A 21128-nucleotide genomic window follows, 5' to 3' on the forward strand; every position below is an offset into this window, starting at 1 on the left:
AGAGCAATAAATATTGAACACACCGGAACCTTCTACACATAAATACTTAAGAGGTTCCAGTCTGCTTAAACATAACAAAATAAATCTTGATTATTCTCCTAAATGAACCAATGGCAATGTATATTTGGTATCAGAGGAACTGAAACCAATGGTATCATCACTATGACAACTCTTATTCCCTTCTCCATCAATGATAAAATGGACAAATGTACACAGGCTTGGTCAAATTCAACAAACTAAAAAGCAAAAATTATCTTGACCCATAAAAGCCATGTAGCATGATAAATGGCTGTCCTCTTCGAGAAGATGGCTTTCACAGTATAATGAAATTTTGCTCTTCCAACACCTCATATCTGGATTTAATTGCATATAAGGCCTTCAATTGTTTTTCAGTTGGTTTACGAAAATAAAAAATAACAGCAACTAAAAATATCCAAATAAAATAAAGACTTGACAAACAAATTTGAACAGACATTGTTACAAAATTAGATGAAATGAAAAATAACAACAAAAAAACATACACAAGATTTTATCACCGCTATTCGTAATAAATGGTGAATAATATGGGTATAAATCTTTATTCTCACAAAAACAAACCCGAAAAATCCAATCAATTATCTTTTGGCGTTGTTTTGCAATCGTACTTCCGTGATAGTGTCACCTACAGGTTTGTTTTTCATTCATTTGTAGCTGTAGTAATTTGGAACTTAATTGACAAAAAAATAAATGATTAACCCGCCAATACTGAATTTTAGGCAAAATATTCTTTTCACAACTAATAAAAAATAAAAGGCCTAAGCAAGAAAAACCTGCATCTCAGCGCCCTGAAGCAAGGACTTCAGTGAGTGAGTGAGTGAGTTGGGTTTAACGCCGCTTTTAACAGTATTCCAGTTATATCACGGCGTGTCAGCTTAATGTGGGAGGAAAGCCCGAAGTGATGCAGGTCTCAGACGTTTACCACTTCGGTGAAACCCACGAGCACGGGTATGGTGCTGACAAACCTAGAAACATAATCGGGGCGAACCGGGATTCGAACCAACAATCATAGGTTTCAGGCGTGCCTAAGGGACGCGACTGCACAGAGCAAGGACTTCATGTTAAGGACTTGTCGATAAATACAGTAGAATAGCGTCCATTTGGTTGGCATGATTTGACTACATGGGACATACCATTATAAGTTAACATTAATGTTGCTTACCGGGTAGTTAGTACTGGAGATCAACAAAGTCATGTTTATGTAACAACCTCTCACTTCATAGCCTTTATTATCAAAGTTGGGACATATGACACTACACTTTGACTTGTCATGAAGTTTGCTTTTGTTTATTTGCTGGTTGTTTAACATTCCACTCAGCAATATTCCAGCTATATGACGGTGGTCTGTAAATAATCGAGTCTGGGCCTTACAAGCCAGTGATTGACATCACGAGCATCGATCCACACAACTGGGATACGATGACATGCATCAACAAAGTCAGCAAGTCTGACCACCCGATCACGTAAGTCGCCTCTTACGACAATAGTCGCCTTCTACGGCAAGCATGGGTTGCTGAAGACCTTTGCTTGTCACGAAAGGGTTTTTCACATACTGTTGATGTTTCTGCACGAACCAGGTTTTTTTTAATATATCAAAGGTGATTAGGGTAAAGATCAGAAACTTCATTATTTCTTTTCTATTTCCAGTGTGAAATTAGTTGTATAAATAAAGTGTTAAAAAAAGATATGGTCTAAATTATCAAATATATTCCTGTAACAATATTTTCCAAATCATTTCGATTAAAATGTCGAGATATGAGTTGGAATTTTAACATTAACCATGGGTTTTTCTGCTACCGCGAATACAGAAGGACTATAATTATAGCTGCTATAGCTACATACAAGGAGTGTTAACTGTTCTGAGAAACAGTATCAAAACAAGAGTGAGTGAGTATGGTTTTACGCCGCTTTTAGCAATATTCCAGCAATATCAAGGCGGGGGACACCAGAAATGGGCTTCAAACATTGTACCCATGTTGGGAATCGAACCCGGGTCTTCGGCGTGACGAGCGAACGCTTTAACCACTAGGCTACCCGACCGCCCCGTATCAAAACAAGAAGGTAGGGGAACAAAGATGTCCCTCGCCCCTGCCTATCAACATGATTATGTTCCATGACGTGAGTTTGTACATAGTCGTATTTACAGTTTCATGAAATGAAATGCCACTAATTACAACTGTATTATTTACAGATCATTAACAACAACACAAATAAAACTCTGATGGCATTAAAATAGAAGAGCTAAAAACCTAGTGTAAATTATGCAGATAGTAAATAAGAAAGAGATAAATGAGATTCAAGCAATGTAAGGGTATGTATGTACATATACATACAACTAACTAGGTCATAAAGGATCATATCGCTCACACAAAACAAAAAACTTAACAGTGGACAATTATATTCTTAATTTTTAAATTCAAATTCCTGAATTAATAAGAAAACTGCATTAATCACCTTTAGGCTAAAAAAATATTAAAAGAATTGGTTCTCAGGCAATGACTTTTGAAAATTAGTGCAGCCTGTATTTTTTGTTTGTTTTGCTTGTTGAAACTAGTATGTTACCAAATTAACAGTTGTGAACCATCAACCTTTTTTTCTTTTCAAAATGGAAATAAAAACGGAACGTGTGGCAGACTTTCTGATGTGGGGGTGCCCGAGAACCAAGACTACTGTAAACAGCTTTATTTCTGCGCCGTTAAAACATTGCGAATACCGTGCCAAAGACAATACTGCGACGAGATATTTTTGCAAGTTGCCGTGTTGAGATGACCCCTCGCGTACCAAACAATAGACAGCTTCTCTCCGAAGCTAGTTTTTCTGAGTTGGCCGCAAAGTTGACCGGAAGAGATTGCGACCAATTATCAAATACGATAATTGACTCAACTCAGTGTCATGTCATGTGTGGACAAAATTGCAAAGGACACTGACGCAATCAAGCGAGGTTGGAAGAAGGCAGAATTACTGTGAGGTAACAGTGACACTAACTGGTCTGTTTACACTGTCATTTGTGATGTATTGTGTGACCATTCTGCATTCATTTGTGTTTTTAACTTATTGAGTAACTTGTAGTTCTGGTTGATGATTTCAACATTTGATGACGTGTTGCAATGAATAAAGTATGTATGTATCATTTATACTTATTTTTGCGTTTTTAATTTTTGCGATTGAGTCTCGTTCGCAAAACTCGCAATAATAAAACGGTCGCAAAAAATTCCCTGTTTACAGTATTTCTTTTTTAGCCTTATGAAAGTGTCCATCCCTCAACCACAGTATTCATGCACCTTATGCATTGTCCTCGATCATCAAAAAACCTAATATATTACCCCAAACTGTTTCGAATGAAAACATCACAATCATTTTATACAATCCTGTACAAGTGACTTGTAAGTTAGATAGAAATAAGTTTCTTTATCGAGGAAATTGTCCTGGCAAACAAGTGATAGTGTATTTTCCTGGCAATTCAGATCCGAGTTTGCTCATAAATGATAAATGTCACCGGGTGCTGCTGATTTCTTTCTTCGGCCTCGGTGATTTTAAGATGAAACACGACCCAGTAATTGGAAACAAAATATAACAAACTTAAATACAAAAGATATAAGATTGGATAGCAATACATAGCTAGCAACACACAACACTTAAATAAAAGAAATAACCTCTAACAAATCAACCATCTGCAACAACTGATAATACAAAAGCAAAGGAGTAGCTGCCTCAAAGGGTCATGTGACAATAAATTTGATTGGTCAACATACTGAGGCATCACAAGACAATGTCTCTGATTGGTCAAAATTTACTCTTCTCCCTCCTAAGTTTAAGTTAAACTAAACAGGTAATGTAGCACACAGGAATAATCCCTTTTGACAATATCGGTTGGAGATTTTGAGCTGACACTTAACATCACGCATATACACATACAAACAAAGCTGAATTATCTTGCATAATACCTCATTAGGATAACATGTTTTGTGGTAACTGATTGTTTAAGGATGGCAGTAGGTTGTTTAATTTTGTTAAATGCAAACTCAGCAAAATTCCAGCTCTACGATGACGGCCTGTAAATAACTGAGTGTTGACCACATGAACAAGATCCACGCTGTTGGGCTATGATGACACAAAGGGAGTGAGTGAGTTGGGTTTAACGCTGCTTTTAACAGTATTCCAGTTATATCGCGGCATGTCAGCTTAATGTGGGAGGAAAGCCCAAAGTGATGCAGGTCTCAGATGTTTACCACTTCGGTGAAACCCTCGAGCACGGGTATGGTGCTGATAAACCTGGAAACAAAATCGGGGCGAACCGGGATTCGAACCATGCCCAAGGGACGCAACTCTGCACAGCGAATCCCAGCACTTTAGACGACTGGGCCACCCATGTCCCCTACCTTTATTATGAGGGACTACACACTGTACATACTGCACCCATGTAAGGAATTTGAATTCCTGTGGGAATTCCACTGGGCTTTCCCAATGAACCATAAGGATGCTACAACATAGTAATGTTGTAATGGTAAATACGGGTGTGCAATACAACTACCGTATATCGCTGTGTATAAGGCAGCCCCACGTATAAGACGACCCCCCTGTACACGCCTTAAAAATCAACCCAAAATCCTATACTCCGTGTAGTATTTCAATATGTTGCAATACAGCCGTCAGCAATACACGTATCGCAATACACTTGTGTATCAATATTTTTTTAAACAGTCACAGAAGAATCAACAAATAATTATATGAACAATTTTATGCTGTTTAGATTAACATTCCATATTGATGACTAATATTTAGTCTCGCTTATCCATACTACCCATTTTGAAGTCTGAAGTCTGGATTATTGAAAAAAGAAGTACCTTTTGAACAGTATGAATATATATAATATGGGCTCAATACGTATTGCAATACGTATCGCAAAACAGGTCTCTCTATTGTTATATATTGTAATATGATTGATGTGCCAATACGCCAACCCCAGAAAACATCCCAATATAGAGCACACTTTTCTCAAATCTAAATGCCAAATTCACGTTACAGATTTCATTATGCAACTACTTCATAAGCATGACATGGTAACAGGACTACCGGACTAGGATCCTATATTCGCTATAACATATTCGTAAACATAAATTGGCACCATCAGTCTTATCAAAGTAGAGTCCATGCTCGGGCTGGGATGATACGCTAACTGTGCAATCTAATACGTATCACAATAGCTTGCTCAAAATCCGATACTTATCACGTTACTTGCATGTGCTATTATTTGAGTAAGCCATCTTTTTCAAAGGATGGCGAAATACCCGGCACACTGACGATTTACAGTCGGCAGTGTCAAGAATGGTGCAGTGGATGAAAATATTTACGCTTTCACTACTAATTAGTGTTTGGTGTAACCGTTATAAAAGCAAATATAAAAGGTAAGACTCGCTACTTTTTACTTTGTGTGTGACTGATCGATACATGTATCGAGAAGTAAAAAATTGCGATCTACCGATGCATCGATGCATCGTCCCACTACTAGTCCCCGAAACCTCAGTTTGTTGACCAATCGTAAATATATGTCAGCAACACTTACTAACTGATGAACCCACGGTGTTGGTGTAACAATGACACATACAGACAGCCATACATCGTTAAGCCAGCCCAGTTCCAACACTCCCTGACAGTCAGACCAATAACAACCTCTGATGATGATGATGATGATATGGTAGCTTCGCGATGACTGGCCATGGAATATAAACCGAACCATAATGGGCAGACTTCCAACATAATCGTGTCCTGTGCTTTAAACAGTGGCTTGAAATGCTTCGACTTGTGGATGATTTTTAAGAAGGGTCAAAAGTTGAAAAAATTCCACTCAATCGGCGCCTGCAGCAATATGTTGAGTCACCTACCCAGGCACTTAGCTCAAGAAGAAGCATAACTTCCACCCCAAGCATCCTAGCAAAACTACGCCGAGGAATGGCCCTCGTTGGCGTAGTCGAACAAAGTCAACAACAGTTTACCAGCCAAAGGAGACGGTTGACAATTCTTAAACTCATTTCTTGGTTGACTATTCTAGACGAGATTGTGGGAATGACGCAGCATTGGACATATGCAGGATTAAGTGTGGCTGTTGTTCACTTAGAACAATGTACATTGTCAGTCCTGCGTTGTGGAATGCTAGATGAGTTGTCTCCCTTTGGCTGACATAATTAGGTGATAGATAGTCAAAGTATTTCATCAGTGTCGTCACCGACTATATCCTTGTTTCAAATGGACTGGCATTGCCATTGAATCCTGGGTTGGTAATTGTCTTTCCCTTTTCCTCGGTATCCATTATATCAATTTCTGGCAGTTTATGAGCTGGTTTCCACTCTGGTGTTGCTTTTAACAAGTGTCGGATTTTCTGTGAATGAACCAAAAAGCACAAAAGCTATATTTGTTGTATTAACATGTTTGCTTTAAAAGCTAGTATGTTTTCTCTCCACTTTTAGCAATATCCCGCAATACAAAGAGCTTTCTGTGAAATGTCCATAATTGCATGCATACACATTAAATAGAAAAAACAAACTAATAAATGAAATAATACCCCCAAAAGTACTAGAATCTGTACTTTACTAGCTAAGTGTTATCCCCAATATAACATTTGTTAGAAATAACACTTCTTTACATACAATCATAAATGAGATTGTATTATATCATTAAATATTATATGTATCCTTGGAGATTATTAATGTCCGCTGGCCACACATTACACAGCAAAGATACACAACAGTATTTGTGAATGAATATTCCTGTTAAAATGATACTTTTAGAAGAATCTGCAATGATATTGCTTACATCCCATAATAAAGTGGCCAAGATTTATCTGTGAGCCAGTGAATTATATTGTGAACGACGCCCCGCTGACAATGACATACGATTATCAAGGCACTAGCCTATCCATTCAGCCGTTTAGTCGCCATTCAACACGCATTCAACTCATGAGTTCAAGCACTTACCTCCAGCAGTGTCATGTCTGAGGGAGCGCTGAGAACTTTATGTATACTCATTCCTAGAATGAGCAGCACTGGTATAAAGGCCAACACCCAGCCCACCCCATCAGCCCACACGGGATACCGCTTCTTGCCGTACTTGATCGGAGTATACTGAATCCAGTTGAAGAACAGCAGGAACTACGGAGAGAAACGAGAGTCAGATATGTCTGTAGTGTCTTTTACAGGACAATAGTATAGGTCTCTCAGTCACACAGTTTGTTTCCACATGATTGTGTGAGAGTTTAGTTTAATACCGCAAAGAGACTAATGACATATGGGGGAGAGTCTTGATAGTCTTGATAGATTGTCATTCATTTCCAGTTAGGACTTGGTCAGAAAGAGCAAGGTGCAATATGTAATGCAGGATAAGTTAAAAAATTGCTGTTATATCAGGGCATGTCAGCTTTGGAGCAAGCCCAAAGTGACCAAAGTCTTAGATGTTTATCACTTTGGTGAAATCCACAAACATGGGTATGGTGCTGACAAACCAAGAAACATGATCAAGACTTAACTGGGATTGGAACTCATGATACTAAAGGACACAACTCATGTGCCCCCCCCCCCCCCCCAATCTCTCTTTCTCATATATTGACTGATGCTGATTAAAAGTGCTAGCTCACTGAGATACCATGCCGCAGATTAACATGAATACCCCTACCCCACTCAGACACAAGTGTCCTGACTCTGAGCCGACCAGTCCTGGTTTTAGCCCATTAATGCCAATCGCCAGACAGTGTAACAACAAGTACCATCTTTGAACGTCTTTGGGTATGACGCGGCCGGGGATCGAACCCTGGACATTGCGCTCTCCGGGCGGACATCTTCCACTAGATACGGAGCGGTCACAACTGCTTTGTGGAACAGGACCCTGAGCGTCACATTGGTGTGAATGTTAATGGGTGATGGGACCTAATACTTGTGGTGAGGTGAAGGGAAATAGGGTCTAATGTCGCGTCTAAGATTATTGCACTTACATAGTGACACACGTGTGTGTGTGTGTGTGTGTGTGTGTGTGTGTGTGTGTGTGTGTGTGTGTGTGTGTGTGTGTGTGTGTGTGTGTGTGTGTGTGTGTGTGAGAGAGAGAGTCTGAACTTATTCCGATTTTACAGTGCCAGCCCACAGTTTAACATGAATAAATGCTCACAAATAGGAGGGTATTAGTTTTCTTGTCAGTGGCCAATGACATGAACCTTCTGGCAATCTTCATAAAAACTAGCAAATTACAACAAACAGTAGATGACTTTGATGCAAAGCACACGATTAATGTCTGTTGATTAAAAATATATCTTCTTACAATTAGTGTTCCTGGAGTCAGGAATTTCCAGAAAAGTTTGAAGAAGTTGTGCCAGTGACGACTTCTAACGCCAATCATCTGTTGAATATCTTGGAGGAATCTGTCACATCCTGGAAGAAATGAGAGAAAGCTGCGTTAAGAGTATACATTACAGCATCAGTCCCAGTGATTCAGTTGGACGTTACATCAGCAAGATGTGAAGGCGTATGACAAGTGGGTTGATCAGTGTTGCTTGTTGACATCAGCTGCAATTTAGTCTAGTCTAGTATCCAGCATGGACACTTGGGCTGTAATGGTTCACCCGATGCCTACGATATCATCGATACTTAGGTGCACACGATACTTGAATCGTTAGTTCGTGTGATTGCGATATGCTGTATATACAACATGGACTAATAGAATTACCTCCCATAATGGCAGAAGTAGAATAGTGCCACCTGTAAGCATGGCAGAACACAGGGTTTTGGTTTGGTTTGTTGTTTAACGCCACACTCAGCAATATTCCAGCTATATGACGGCGGTCTGTAAATGATCAAGTCTGGACCAGACAATCCAGTGATTGACATCATAAGCATCGATCCACGCAATTGAGATCGATGACATGCATCAACCAAGTCAGTGAGTCTAACCACCCGATCCCGTTTGTTGCCTTTCACGGCAAGCATGGGTTGCTGAAGACCTTTTCTACCCCGGATCTTCAAGGGTGTAGAACACAAGGAAGAGGTGGTGTATGAGACTATCGTGATACCAGTAGAATCGTCAGTCTGTATTGTGATATAAATTGTATCCCAAGATACCAGGCGATACTCAGCTCTAATGGAAACGGCACTTGTCCCTGATCAATTTAGACAAGCATGCTGACCTACATGCTTTATCAAACAGCCCAGCCCCTCCCCTTAAGTAATCAAGCCTCTGTAAAACCGGTGTTTAATAGGTTGAGTTATCAAGGAAATGAGAATACTAACAACGATGACATAACCAGAGCTAGAGATAAGCTGTGTATTTGCAGAAAATAGCCCCCCCTCCCCCAATATTCAAAACCCAATTACTTTCAATAACTTGCGTACAGAAATGCATGCATTAAATGAAAAACTCAAATCTATAAAAACAGCATGCGTAAATACCCAATGAAGCTGTTTCAGCATGCGTACAATGAAGCTAATTTCCAAAACACCATTACGAGCTTATTTACTTTCGAAGTCCAGCCTTTAGTTAGAACCTTTATATACATCTATACCATTTTCTTGAAATCTTAAAATGTTAGCTCATTTTGGGAAAAACCCAATAGAGTGATGATTAAATGAGTGAAAAAATATTGGTTACCCAATGAAAAATGTAATAACCCAATTAAAATAGAAACCTTCCAGTAAAAACTCAATTGCTCAAAAAGTTATCTGGAGCTCTGCATAACCCACCTAAGCCTTAGTGACCTTTGAATTCTAACTTTCAGCAAATCACACCAAAGTATGGAGTAATGAAGACATACCATATATCCATGATACGATGACGCACTCAAGGATAGCCATGAAGAAAACAGACCAGCTGGCAGCATACGTATCCATTAACAGCAAGATGTACATTCCACCCTGAAAAAATGGAGTATGGTCATCATTACCATCCTGGCATCGTTTAACGCCGCACTCGGCAAACGTCACTATCACCTAAGTCACTCAGCATGACAACCTGATCAATGAATGAGTGAGCGAGTATAGTTTTATGCCGCTTTCAGCAATATTCCAGCAGTATCACGTCTAGGGACACCACAAATGGGCTTCACAAACTGCACCCATATGGGGAATCGAACCCAGGCCTTTGGCGTGATGAGCGAACGCTTTAACCACTAGGCTACCCCACCTCCCTCTGATCAATGAAGTCACCTATCACGACCAGCTTAGGTCACTGGGGACCTATTCTACCTGGAGTGAGTGAGTGTGTAAGTATGGTTTTACGCCGCTTTTAGCAATATTCCAGCAATATCACGGCGGGGGACACCAGAAATGGGCTTCACACATTGTACCCATGTCATGAATCGAACCCGGGTCCTCGGCGTGACGAGCGAATGCTTTAACCACTAGGCTACCCAACCGCCCCTACACTACCTGGATTCCCCACGGGGGTTTCCTGAAATTGTATCTCACCTCTGTGCATATAACAAGCCCACCAAGGAAGCCGCAGATGCTGACTACAAGTACAACCCAGGTCTTCTTCTGTCGCAGAGGTGGATATGTGTCCTGGACAGCCGTCATTATAGTCTCCAACAAAGCAAACTGAAAAACATGCAAATACCTTTGTAGACGTATGCATCAATTATGGATTACCAAAATGGACTTCTAAATTTCAAGTTCTTTTTATGAATTTGTAACACATACAAACACAAAAAGAGAGCTGTGATGTTCAATAGAGTTGTGCTGGTGTGATGTTCCTTACCTCACTTCCCATACCCAGTGTGATCAACATGAAAAAGAACAGGAAAGACCAAAGGGGTGAGATGGGGAGCCGCGTCACCACATCTGGGAACACAATGAAGGCCAACCCTGGACCTGGAACAAAACAGGGCCAACATTAGTGAGTGAGTGAGTGAGTGAGTGAGTGAGTGAGTGAGTTATGTTGTTTAATGTTGCTGTCAGTGATATTTCAGCTAAATCATGGCAGTCTTCAAATAAATGAGGCTGGACATTAATCAACGATCCATCTTTGGACTTAGGTCCATATGATATGAGTGAGAGTGAGTCGGGTTTAACGCCGGTTTCAACATTATTCCAGTTATATCACGGCGTGTCAGCTTAATGTGGGAGGAAAGCCCGAAAGTGTTGCAGGTCTAAGACGTTTACCACTTCGGTGAAACCCACGCGCATGGGTATGGTGCTGACAAACCTAGAAACATAATCGGGGCGAACCGGGATTCGAACCCACAATCATAGGTTTCTGGCGTGCCTAAGGGACACAACTCTGCACAGCGAATCGCGGCGCCTTAGACTACTGGGCCACCCGTGCCCCCTTCCATATGATATGAACTGAATCTACCTAGGACAAAGAGAGATTCTTATATTGTTATGTGTTATAGTGATTTCCCGAGCGAGAGAGTAATACATGAATTCATACACAAGTTTCGAAAACTCAGTTTAACACATATGCTAGTATAATAACTTCTTTATTACCCATCATTTATTATTTCTTTTGAGCTCCCCTTTAGAAAAAAAGCAGTGATCACGACTGCCGTCTTAGAACAATTGTCGAACGACATGAACAATTTTCAGCTGTCATATCGTTTCTGACCTTACATCACAATAAGATTCAAAGGATGCCAACAATGCTGTCTACTGGTGTGCTGAAGTAATATTTACACTAGTGCACATACAATTTTTATTTCTAACCTTATGGGTAATAAAAGACTTTATCCCATGCTGGGTCAGAATAGAAGTAAAAGAGCCAAACATGTCAAGAATACTTCACTGTTCACTTGTTATAATGAAAGTGTGAGTGGATCATGTGGCTTGGAAACACAAGCCAGCCACAAATATGACAGCACATCCTATAACACAACAAGCGTATAGTCGACGAAGTCATCTATATCCCCCGCCCATTTTAACACGCTATGGTCCCAAACCAGGTTACTGACCCAACATTTATCTTAGCTCATGTCAAAATAGCTGCAATGGAAATTCTAAAATACACATTTCAAAAACTCCTTAATATCAAATGGCATCAGTGCAATATGTGCCTGGTAGACATGCAAAGTTTTGTAAGAAAGTATTTAATGGTTGTTGAGTTACGCTCCGGAAATGAACACCACCCTTATAGAACCCGAGTCTAACTTGTTGCCATTGAAATATAAAACATAAAAATTTCTAAAATTCCTAAATAGCAAAAGGCACTAGTTCAGCATGAGTCTGATAGACATGCAAAGTTTCGTAGAGAAATATTTAACAGTTTCTGAGTTATGCTCCGGAAACGATTTTGGGACGCACACACGAACGAACAGAACCCATTTCAATATCCCAACGAAGTTGGGGCGGGGAGTAATATATAAATGCTAGTCAAAATAAGTTAAAGAGCACCTGCTTCTTTCAGATTAATTACAGCGATGGGTGTTCTTTTGTGTAGTATATTTATACAGCTGATCAAGTTGCATCCAGTTCTACTAAACATCTGAAGGATATGAAAAGCATTAGGTCCAGTGGGTACATACCTTGCTCAACAACCTTGTCTACTGGCATTTTCAGCTCATTTGCCAGATAGCCCACAATGGCAAAAATAACAAAGCCAGCAAATATACTTGTGCAGATATTTCCTATAGATACAATCAGAGTATCCCTGAAAAAATGATAAAAAAAATTGGTTCAGACAATTTTCTTACAAGTCTTAGAACAAAGCATCCTGCTGCAACAATAAGACAAGGACAGTTAAGACACAGTTACCATGGTTACTAGTAATTACTGCAATGATCTACAACACATTAAATGATTATTGGAAATTATTTGAGTGGGTGTGTGAATATGGTTTTACTCCACTTTAAACATTATTCCAGCAATATCAAATCGGGGGTACACCAGAAATTAGCTTCACACATTGTGTCCATGTCAGGAATTGAACTCGGGTCTTTGGCGTGACAAGCAACCGCATTAGCTACTAGGCTACCAAACCGCCCCAGAAATTGTTTGATAAACCAACCAACCATGTAACAGAATTTCACACAAATACATTTCATTAATCATCATTTCCATTTCCAATCAGCCGTCACCATCAACCCAAAAGACTTTCTTTGATGTCCTTCACACAAGTAGGAGTTACTTACTTAAAGCAGTCGTTGTGGAACTTATTGTAGCTGGATAGAGTGATCAGACCGCCCCAGGCAGGACTCAAAGCAAAGAAAATCTGCACAGCAGCATCCACCCATGTCTGGAATTACAAACAAAAAAACACAAACTCAGAACTAAGTCTCAGGAACTGTTTCCATTTCTTATCCAAATTTGTTACCATTTGTTTTGTTGATGCAAAAACAAAACAAAAAACACAAAAACTGAAAAAATGTGTAATTCCAAGTAGGTTTAAGCTCAGATAAAAAAATGACAGACAAGCGGAAATCATCAGTCTCTGGTGTCTTTATGAAACTTATGTCACACAATGCATCAAATTTCTCAGCATAAGCCTAACAAGGCCTAATTTCTTATCAAATATCAAAGAATCAAACCTATTTTTGAAAGAAGTATTACATTCTTCAGTAAAAATAGGTGATATGCTTGACTCTTTGATAGTGTCGTCTGCTACATCTGTGCCGGCTGCTTCAGAGCAAGCACAGTTTTGGTGGGAAAAGATATCAATTACAACATCCAGCCTCATCGTGTAGGCTGTGATAAGGCAAGCAACCGAAATGAAGGCACACAAAGACAAAGACTAATTACCTTTGCTAGCTTGAGTTTTTCAAAGTCAGGTGTGAGGTAATATATAATGCCATCTTGTGCACCTTCCAGGGTGACTCCACGGAAGAACAGGATTGTCAGAACCACATAGGGAAAGAGGGCTGTGAAATACACCACCTGCAAAAACAACCATGGGTCAGAGTGAGTGAGTGAGTGAGTGGGTGGGTGAGTGAGTGAGTGAGTGAGTGAGTGAGTGAGTGAGTGAGTGAGTGAGTGAGTGAGTGAGTGAGTGAGTGAGTGAGTGAGTGAGTGAGTGAGTGAGTGAGTGAGTGAGTGAGTGAGTGAGTGAGTGAGTGAGTGAGTGAGTGAGTGAGTGAGTGAGTGAGTGAGTGAGTGAGTGAGTGAGTGAGTGTCTAATGATGCCTTGAACAATATTTCCAGTTATATCAGTGGGTGTCCGCTTATTGCTGGAGGATAGCCCGAAGTGATGCGGTCTCAGATATTTACAAAAACCCATGTACAATGGAGCTTATTGCTGGAGGATAGCCCGAAGTGATGCGGTCTCAGATATTTACAAAAACCCATGTACACTGTGATTCAAACCCACAATGATAGGTTCCTGGCATGCTCAAGGGACGTAATTCTGCACAGTGAAATTGTGGCACCTTAGACAACTGGGCCACCATTACCCCACAATGGATCAGAAACAACACAAGACCCGAGCACAGAATACACAGAATTGTTATATTCTCTCACATCCGCAGTGATTGAGTTAGTTTATTTTTCACAGCTTCAAACAGTATTGCGGTTGTTTTACAGAGTATCAGCTTGGTGTGGGAGGAAATTCTAATGTGATGCAGGTCTTAGATGTTTACCATTTTGGTGAGTACAAATTTTAATGCACAATCACTATTGAGGTGAACAGGTAAATTTACAGTTGGAAAAAAACCTAAATAATGCTTTTGAATATTTTTATTAAAACATGTTAACTTTTTTTAAAGGGTGAGCAGATTCATAATTTTCTTACATAAAAAATATTGCCTTGATGTAAGATTTTCAACCAGCTGTCAGCTTCTAGTTTCTCTCAGTGGAACTTGGGGAAGAATTAATTGATCCCCAGAAACCTATTCTTGTAGTATGCACCATGTAATAGATCTGCTGTTTAGGCTCAGTGACTTGGCTGATTGCGTGTCATTGTTCCCTAACAGCGTGGGTCACTGCTAATAATATCAATGACTACATTGTCTGGTCCAGACTTGCTACTGTAAACACTTGCTCACACACCTGAAAATGGTCCCTGCCAAAATTCTGACTGATCTCAACCACCAACCTTTCCAACAGACTTCACACCTCGACTTAAAGCCAGGAAGGTAAGCGTCCACGCAAACAGTAGACACAGGGCTATCTGCCATTTCACTGTTCCGAGATCGGCTATGCTGTCTGTTATAGAGAGGATGTTATTCCTGTAACAGAGCAGACATAATTATACAAAGCACTCTTGTTGATAACACAAACTGAATATCATGCCAGCATTGACAATACTATTTTCAAGCAGTCTTTACCTAATCATCTGAAAGTCAGAAGGAATGTGTGCGTAGTCAGAAAGAAAGGTGAACATTATTGACTAGCCGTGTAACAATGGCGTTTTATTGTTATCGTTAAACATTATATCACGTGACTAACCAGACTTAGTCCTGTGGGTACCCAGGTCCTACTCAGGACCCACCAAACTCAAGTACCTGAGTTAACCGTCCCGCTTTCAGGAATGCTAATCATTCTGACATAACCCATTACTCTAAATCATTTGGTCACATTTTTCAACAACTATAACAATTGGCTATCAAAGGTACTATGTCTCGAGTATAACGGGCATCATTCTTATATCTAATGTTCACTATCAAGGTAAACAAAAGTTGTATTCACACTTGATTATACTAATTAACTCACTCGAAGAAGTCCTGGGCTGGTGCATGCCTTGATGTAACATTGACCTGTGCAGTTATATTGTTATCCGCAGCATACGAAGAATTGTAGCAGTGGCTCTCAAAGTACACAGACCCATTGTTGTTCATACAGTCATCAGCATCCGTGTAGGAATAGCAGTCTGAAACATGGACCACACGTTAGTCTCATACCAGAAGATGTGCCCTTTGGAATGACTTTAACTTTAATCACAGCAAGTTAAATATCAGACACTCAAAACCGAATTGTCTTTGATTAAATGATCAATCATTTGTGTAGAATCGATTCATCATAAAATCCCAATTCTGAAGAAGTAGTTGCCTCTCTTGGTGATTCATGAGGCAGTCATCTATGTATGACATGATTGGTTGGTTGGTTTGTTGTTTAACGCCGTACTCAGCAATATGGCTGATGGCAGTCTGTAAATAATCGAGTCTTGACCAGACAATCCAGTGATTAATATCATGAGCATCGATCAACGCAATTGGGATCGATGACATGCATCAACCAAGTCAATGAGCCTGACCACCCGATCCCATTAGTCGCATTTTAATGAAGCAGACCTCCCTTTAGGTGAAGGTTAGAGAAGAACGACTTTGTAATGCACATGAATAACCACGGGATCGTTGAAATTACAAACGGAAGAACGGCCCATTGCTAGTGGTGGTTCTTGACAATGATTCTCAGGTACTTCCTGTGTGTCCTCACAGGGACGACACACATTGTCCCCACAGTTTTAACACACATTGTCCCATCAGGGTTGACACACATTGCCAGCAGTTCTTACTTACCCTTCGTCTTCCAGGGTGAATGACATCTCTGCCATGGCAGCTCAGAGGTGAAGGATGTGAACATGTACAGCACTGCCCAGGCAATGATGACTGTGTAGTACAACGACACTAGGGATGATACAGCCACCATGCCATAGCCCAGACCTGCCAACATACAACAGCACCTTCTCGTTAGATACGTTAGTACGTAACATCACTATAACAACTATAAATCTGGAAATGAAGGCGTCTCCAAATAAATGCAACTGCTGGCCCCAAGCCCAAAATGCGACGAAATTTGAATGCTCGCATTAGTTTCAAGATTTACAGTATTTATTTGGTGAACATATTTTCAAAAGAATTACACGATTACTGAATGCAAACTGACAAATCACAAAGCGCACCAGCCTTATTCCAACAAAGCTGTTTCCACGGTTGCATAACCATGATAATCTCTTTCATTGCAACCCACAGACCTAATGGCAATATTGTTACAATAATGTACTCGTCTCGCAAACTAACAAGACTGATTTCTATTCTAATACATGTTAACCAATATAATCCACTTAAAAAAAAGAGCAGAAATGAGACTTGAAACCAACGAGTTACATCTATCCGATTAACCCAGAAAATACTTCCATAATTGAGGTGAGGTGAGGTGAGGTGAGGTGAGGTGAGGTGAGGTGAGGTGAGGTGAGGTGAGGTGAAATGGGGTTTAACGTCGCGTCCAAGATTATTGCACTTATAAAGCAACGTGCACGTATGTGTGTGTGTTTGTGTGGCTGCTTGTACTAGTCATGACTGATGCCGTTTATAGTGCTAGCACACTGAGATACCATGCCGCAGTTTAACTTGAATCCCCCACTCAGACACAGTATACTGACTCCGAGCTGACCAGTCCTTGTTTTAGCCCCTCATTGCCGAGCGCCAGACAGGGTAACAACAAGTTTCATCTTTAAACGTCTTTTGGTATGACGCGGTTGGAGATCGAACCCCGGCCCATTCGCTCTTAGGGCGGACGCTCTACCACTCGACCACGAAGGCAGTCCCCTACCACCATTGAACCATAACCACATCAGTATTTTGCAGGGATTGACTTAGACTTAGTACCCTCATACAATGGCCACCGTGCGTGAATTACAAATTTTGATCTAGTGGCCCAACAGCAAGTTGGATTTAGATTTTTTATAATATGCTTCGATACTTTTGTTTTCAAAATTGAAAACTGTTACTTAATCATTCAAATGTAACGCAAACATCGTTAATGTCAAGTCTTTGCAACTTCCAGTTACTCGTAAACATTTTCTGTCTGCTGCACATGTGTGAAATAAATGACTTAATTCTGGCTAATTAAACAAGAGGGTGAACCTGGAGCAATAGTCAATGTATAATGAACTGTCACTTCAAATTCAATGAAAGGTGCATATTGATAAGATTTCATTTGATAGGATCAGAGACCCGGCCTCTGATATGGTACACACTTCAGACGGAAATAAGACGGGGAAATTGATGAAAGCACTGGAATGTAAATACATGTAATATATTTTTTGCCAACAAACTGTAATACCATTTACAACAGTCGCAATTTCATGTCATCACTCTAAATATATTGAATTACGATCTAAACACACATTGTCGAAATTTGGTAACTGCAGATTGTTGTCTCCTGCATGCCAACGAAATGAACAGCTAATGGTGATAAACATGCCTCCTTAACGCTCTATAATTGTCCTCGCGAATAATTCCCCATCAAGTCGACAATGAACAGAAATACACAAATATTTGTGTGATTTCTCCTAAAGTAGAACAGAAATGTAAGTCGATTGTAATTTTTGGTTAATACTAATGCTAATACATGTACTCGCAGTGGAAAATAAATGTTTGAAAATAGGATATCCAAGGATATATCTATATAATCTAGTAATATTACTTGCAACATTATTTGAGTCACAAGTACCAAAAATCAAATACAGTTTCCACACTGGGTGAATATGAAATATATCTGAAAATTAGCAAAATCTCATTACACGCCAAAAAATCTGATTGCTTTTGGACCAGGGGAGATTTTCTCTCATAGGTAATCATTTCCAGGATAATCCCTGATTATTACTTTCTTTGCAAGGTCAAAAAACTTACATCAGGGGTGGTCCTTCAGGTTTCAATCCCTGAAGGACCCCTTGACATTCATGCTTTAACTTGGAGTGATTGAGTTTGATTTTACGCCGCTTTTAGCAATATTCCAGCAATATCACGGCAGGGGACACCAGAAATGGACTTAACACCTTGTACCCATGTCGGGAACCGAACCCGGGTCTTCGGCGTGAAGAGCGAAGCTTTAACTTGGAACACTGTTCACACCAACTTACCGTAGAAGAGAGGACAGATGCGGTCAAAGATGCCTGCTGGCCCTAGAGCAGCAAACTGACCAAAGGCGAGTTCCAGGAACATCATCGGCAGCCCGACCAACAGCAACATGATGATGAAGGGGAACAGGAAGGCTCCTGGAAATCACAAATACACTCAGTGTGAGAACTCCGGAGACAATTACACTCATTCCTCAATCACAAATACACTCAGTGTGAGAACTCCGGAGACAATTACACTCATTCCTCAATCACAAATACACTCAGTGTGAGAACTCCGGGGACAATTACACTCATTCCTCAATCACAAATACACTCGGTGAGAGAACTCCGGGGACAATTACACTCATTCCTCAATCACAAATACACTCAGTGTGAGAACTCCGGGGACAATTACACTCATTCCTCAATCACAAATACACTCGGTGAGAGAACTCCGGGGACAATTACACTCATTCCTCAATCACAAATACACTCAGTGTGAGAACTCCGGGGACAATTACACTCATTCCTCAATCACAAATACACTAGGTGTGAGAACTCCGGGGACAATTACACTCATTCCTCAATCACAAATACACTCAGTGTGAGAACTCCGGGGACAATTACACTCATTCCTCAATCACAAATACACTCGGTGTGTGAACTCCGGGGACAATTACACTCATTCCTCAATCACAAATACACTCAGTGTGAGAACTCCGGGGACAATTACACTCATTCCTCAATCACAAATATACTCGGTGAGAGAACTCCAGGGACAATTACACTCATTCCTCAATCACAAATACACTCAGTGTGAGAACTCCGGGGACAATTACACTCATTCCTCAATCACAAATACACTCGGTGAGAGAACTCCGGGGACAATTACACTCATTCCTCAATCACAAATACACTCAGTGTGAGAACTCCGGGAACAATTACACTCATTCCTCAATCACAAATACACTCGGTGAGAGAACTCCGGGGACAATTACACTCATTCCTCAATCATAAATACACTCAGTGTGAGAACTCCGGGGACAATTACACTCATTCCTCAATCACAAATACACTCGGTGTGTGAACTCCGGGGACAATTACACTCATTCCTCAATCACAAATACACTCAGTGTGTGAACTCCGGGGACAATTACACTCATTCCTCAATCACAAATATACTCGGTGTGAGAACTCCGGGGACAATTACACTCATTCCTCAATCACAAATACACTAGGTGTGAGAACTCCGGGGACAATTACACTCATTCCTCAATCACAAATACAATAGGTGTGAGAACTCCAGAGACAATTACACTCATTCCTCAATCACAAATACAGTCAGTGTGAGAACTCCTGAGACAATTACACTCATTCCTCAATCACAAATACACTAGGTGTGAGAACTCCGGGGACAATTACACTCATTCCTCAATCACAAATACAGTCAGTGTGAGAACTCCAGAGACAATTACACTCATTCCTCAATCACAAATACACTAGGTGTGAGAACTCCGGGGACAATTACACTCATTCCTCAATCACAAATACACTCAGTGTGAGAACTCCGGGGACAATTACACTCATTCCTAAATCACAAATACAGTCTGTGTGAGAACTCCGGGGACAATTACACTCATTCCTCAATCACAAATACACTCAGTGTGAGAACTACTGGGACAATTACACTCATTCCTCAATCACAAATACACTCAGTGTGAGAACTCCGGGAACAATTACACTCATTCCTCAATCACAAATACACTAGGTGTGAGAACTCCGGGGACAATTACACTCATTCCTCAATCACAAATACACTCAGTGTGAGAACTCCGGAGACAATTACATTCATTCCTAAATCACAAATACAGTCTGTGTGAGAACTCCGGGGACAATTACACTCATTCCTCAATCACAAATACACTCAGTGTGAGAACTCCGGGGACAATTACATTCATTCCTAAATCACAAATACACTCAGTGTGAGAACTCCGGGGACAATTACACTCATTCCTCGATCATAAATACACTCAGTGTGAGAACTCCAGAGACAATTACACTCATTCCTCAATCACAAATACACTCAGTGTGAGAACTCCGGGGACAATTACATTCATTCCTAAATCACAAATACAGTCTGTGTGAGAACTCCGGGGACAATTACGCTCATTCCTAAATCTTCACTCTTTCCTCTTAACCATGGTTGATGAAAGTCATGGTATCCCAATAGCATAAGTTGTTGATAATGGTGTCAAATCACTGGATTGACTGGTCCAGACTAGATTAATTACAGACTTCCATCACATAGCTGGAATACAGCTGGGTGCAGCGTTAAACAACAAACAAAGACCAGG

At 40.4% G+C, this 21128-nt stretch overlaps 1 protein-coding gene across 4 annotated transcripts in view; it reads right to left on the bottom strand.

Annotated features, from left to right (window-relative positions):
- Nucleotides 1-4662: 4662 nt before the first annotated feature.
- The window catches only part of LOC139462206 (sodium- and chloride-dependent glycine transporter 1-like), a 105033-nt gene continuing 88567 nt past the window's right edge, over nt 4663-21128 (bottom strand). For all 4 annotated transcript variants that reach the window (XM_071243785.1, XM_071243782.1, XM_071243781.1 and 1 more), the window contains 13 exons: nt 18796-18930; nt 16451-16594; nt 15645-15801; nt 15028-15160; nt 13740-13874; nt 13133-13236; nt 12527-12651; nt 10765-10877; nt 10476-10604; nt 9824-9923; nt 8338-8447; nt 7008-7181; nt 4663-6412 (listed from right to left, as the gene is read on the bottom strand). In XM_071243785.1, the coding sequence (XP_071099886.1) occupies nt 6263-6412; nt 7008-7181; nt 8338-8447; nt 9824-9923; nt 10476-10604; nt 10765-10877; nt 12527-12651; nt 13133-13236; nt 13740-13874; nt 15028-15160; nt 15645-15801; nt 16451-16594; nt 18796-18930 (1709 nt within the window). In that variant the 3' untranslated portion in view covers nt 4663-6262. The remainder of the gene's footprint in view (nt 6413-7007; nt 7182-8337; nt 8448-9823; nt 9924-10475; nt 10605-10764; nt 10878-12526; nt 12652-13132; nt 13237-13739; nt 13875-15027; nt 15161-15644; nt 15802-16450; nt 16595-18795; nt 18931-21128) is intronic.

This window comes from Haliotis cracherodii, unplaced genomic scaffold, assembly GCF_022045235.1.
Source record: "Haliotis cracherodii isolate W230 unplaced genomic scaffold, xgHalCrac1.p SCAF_15, whole genome shotgun sequence".
In the NCBI taxonomy this organism is placed as follows: domain Eukaryota; kingdom Metazoa; phylum Mollusca; class Gastropoda; order Lepetellida; family Haliotidae; genus Haliotis; species Haliotis cracherodii.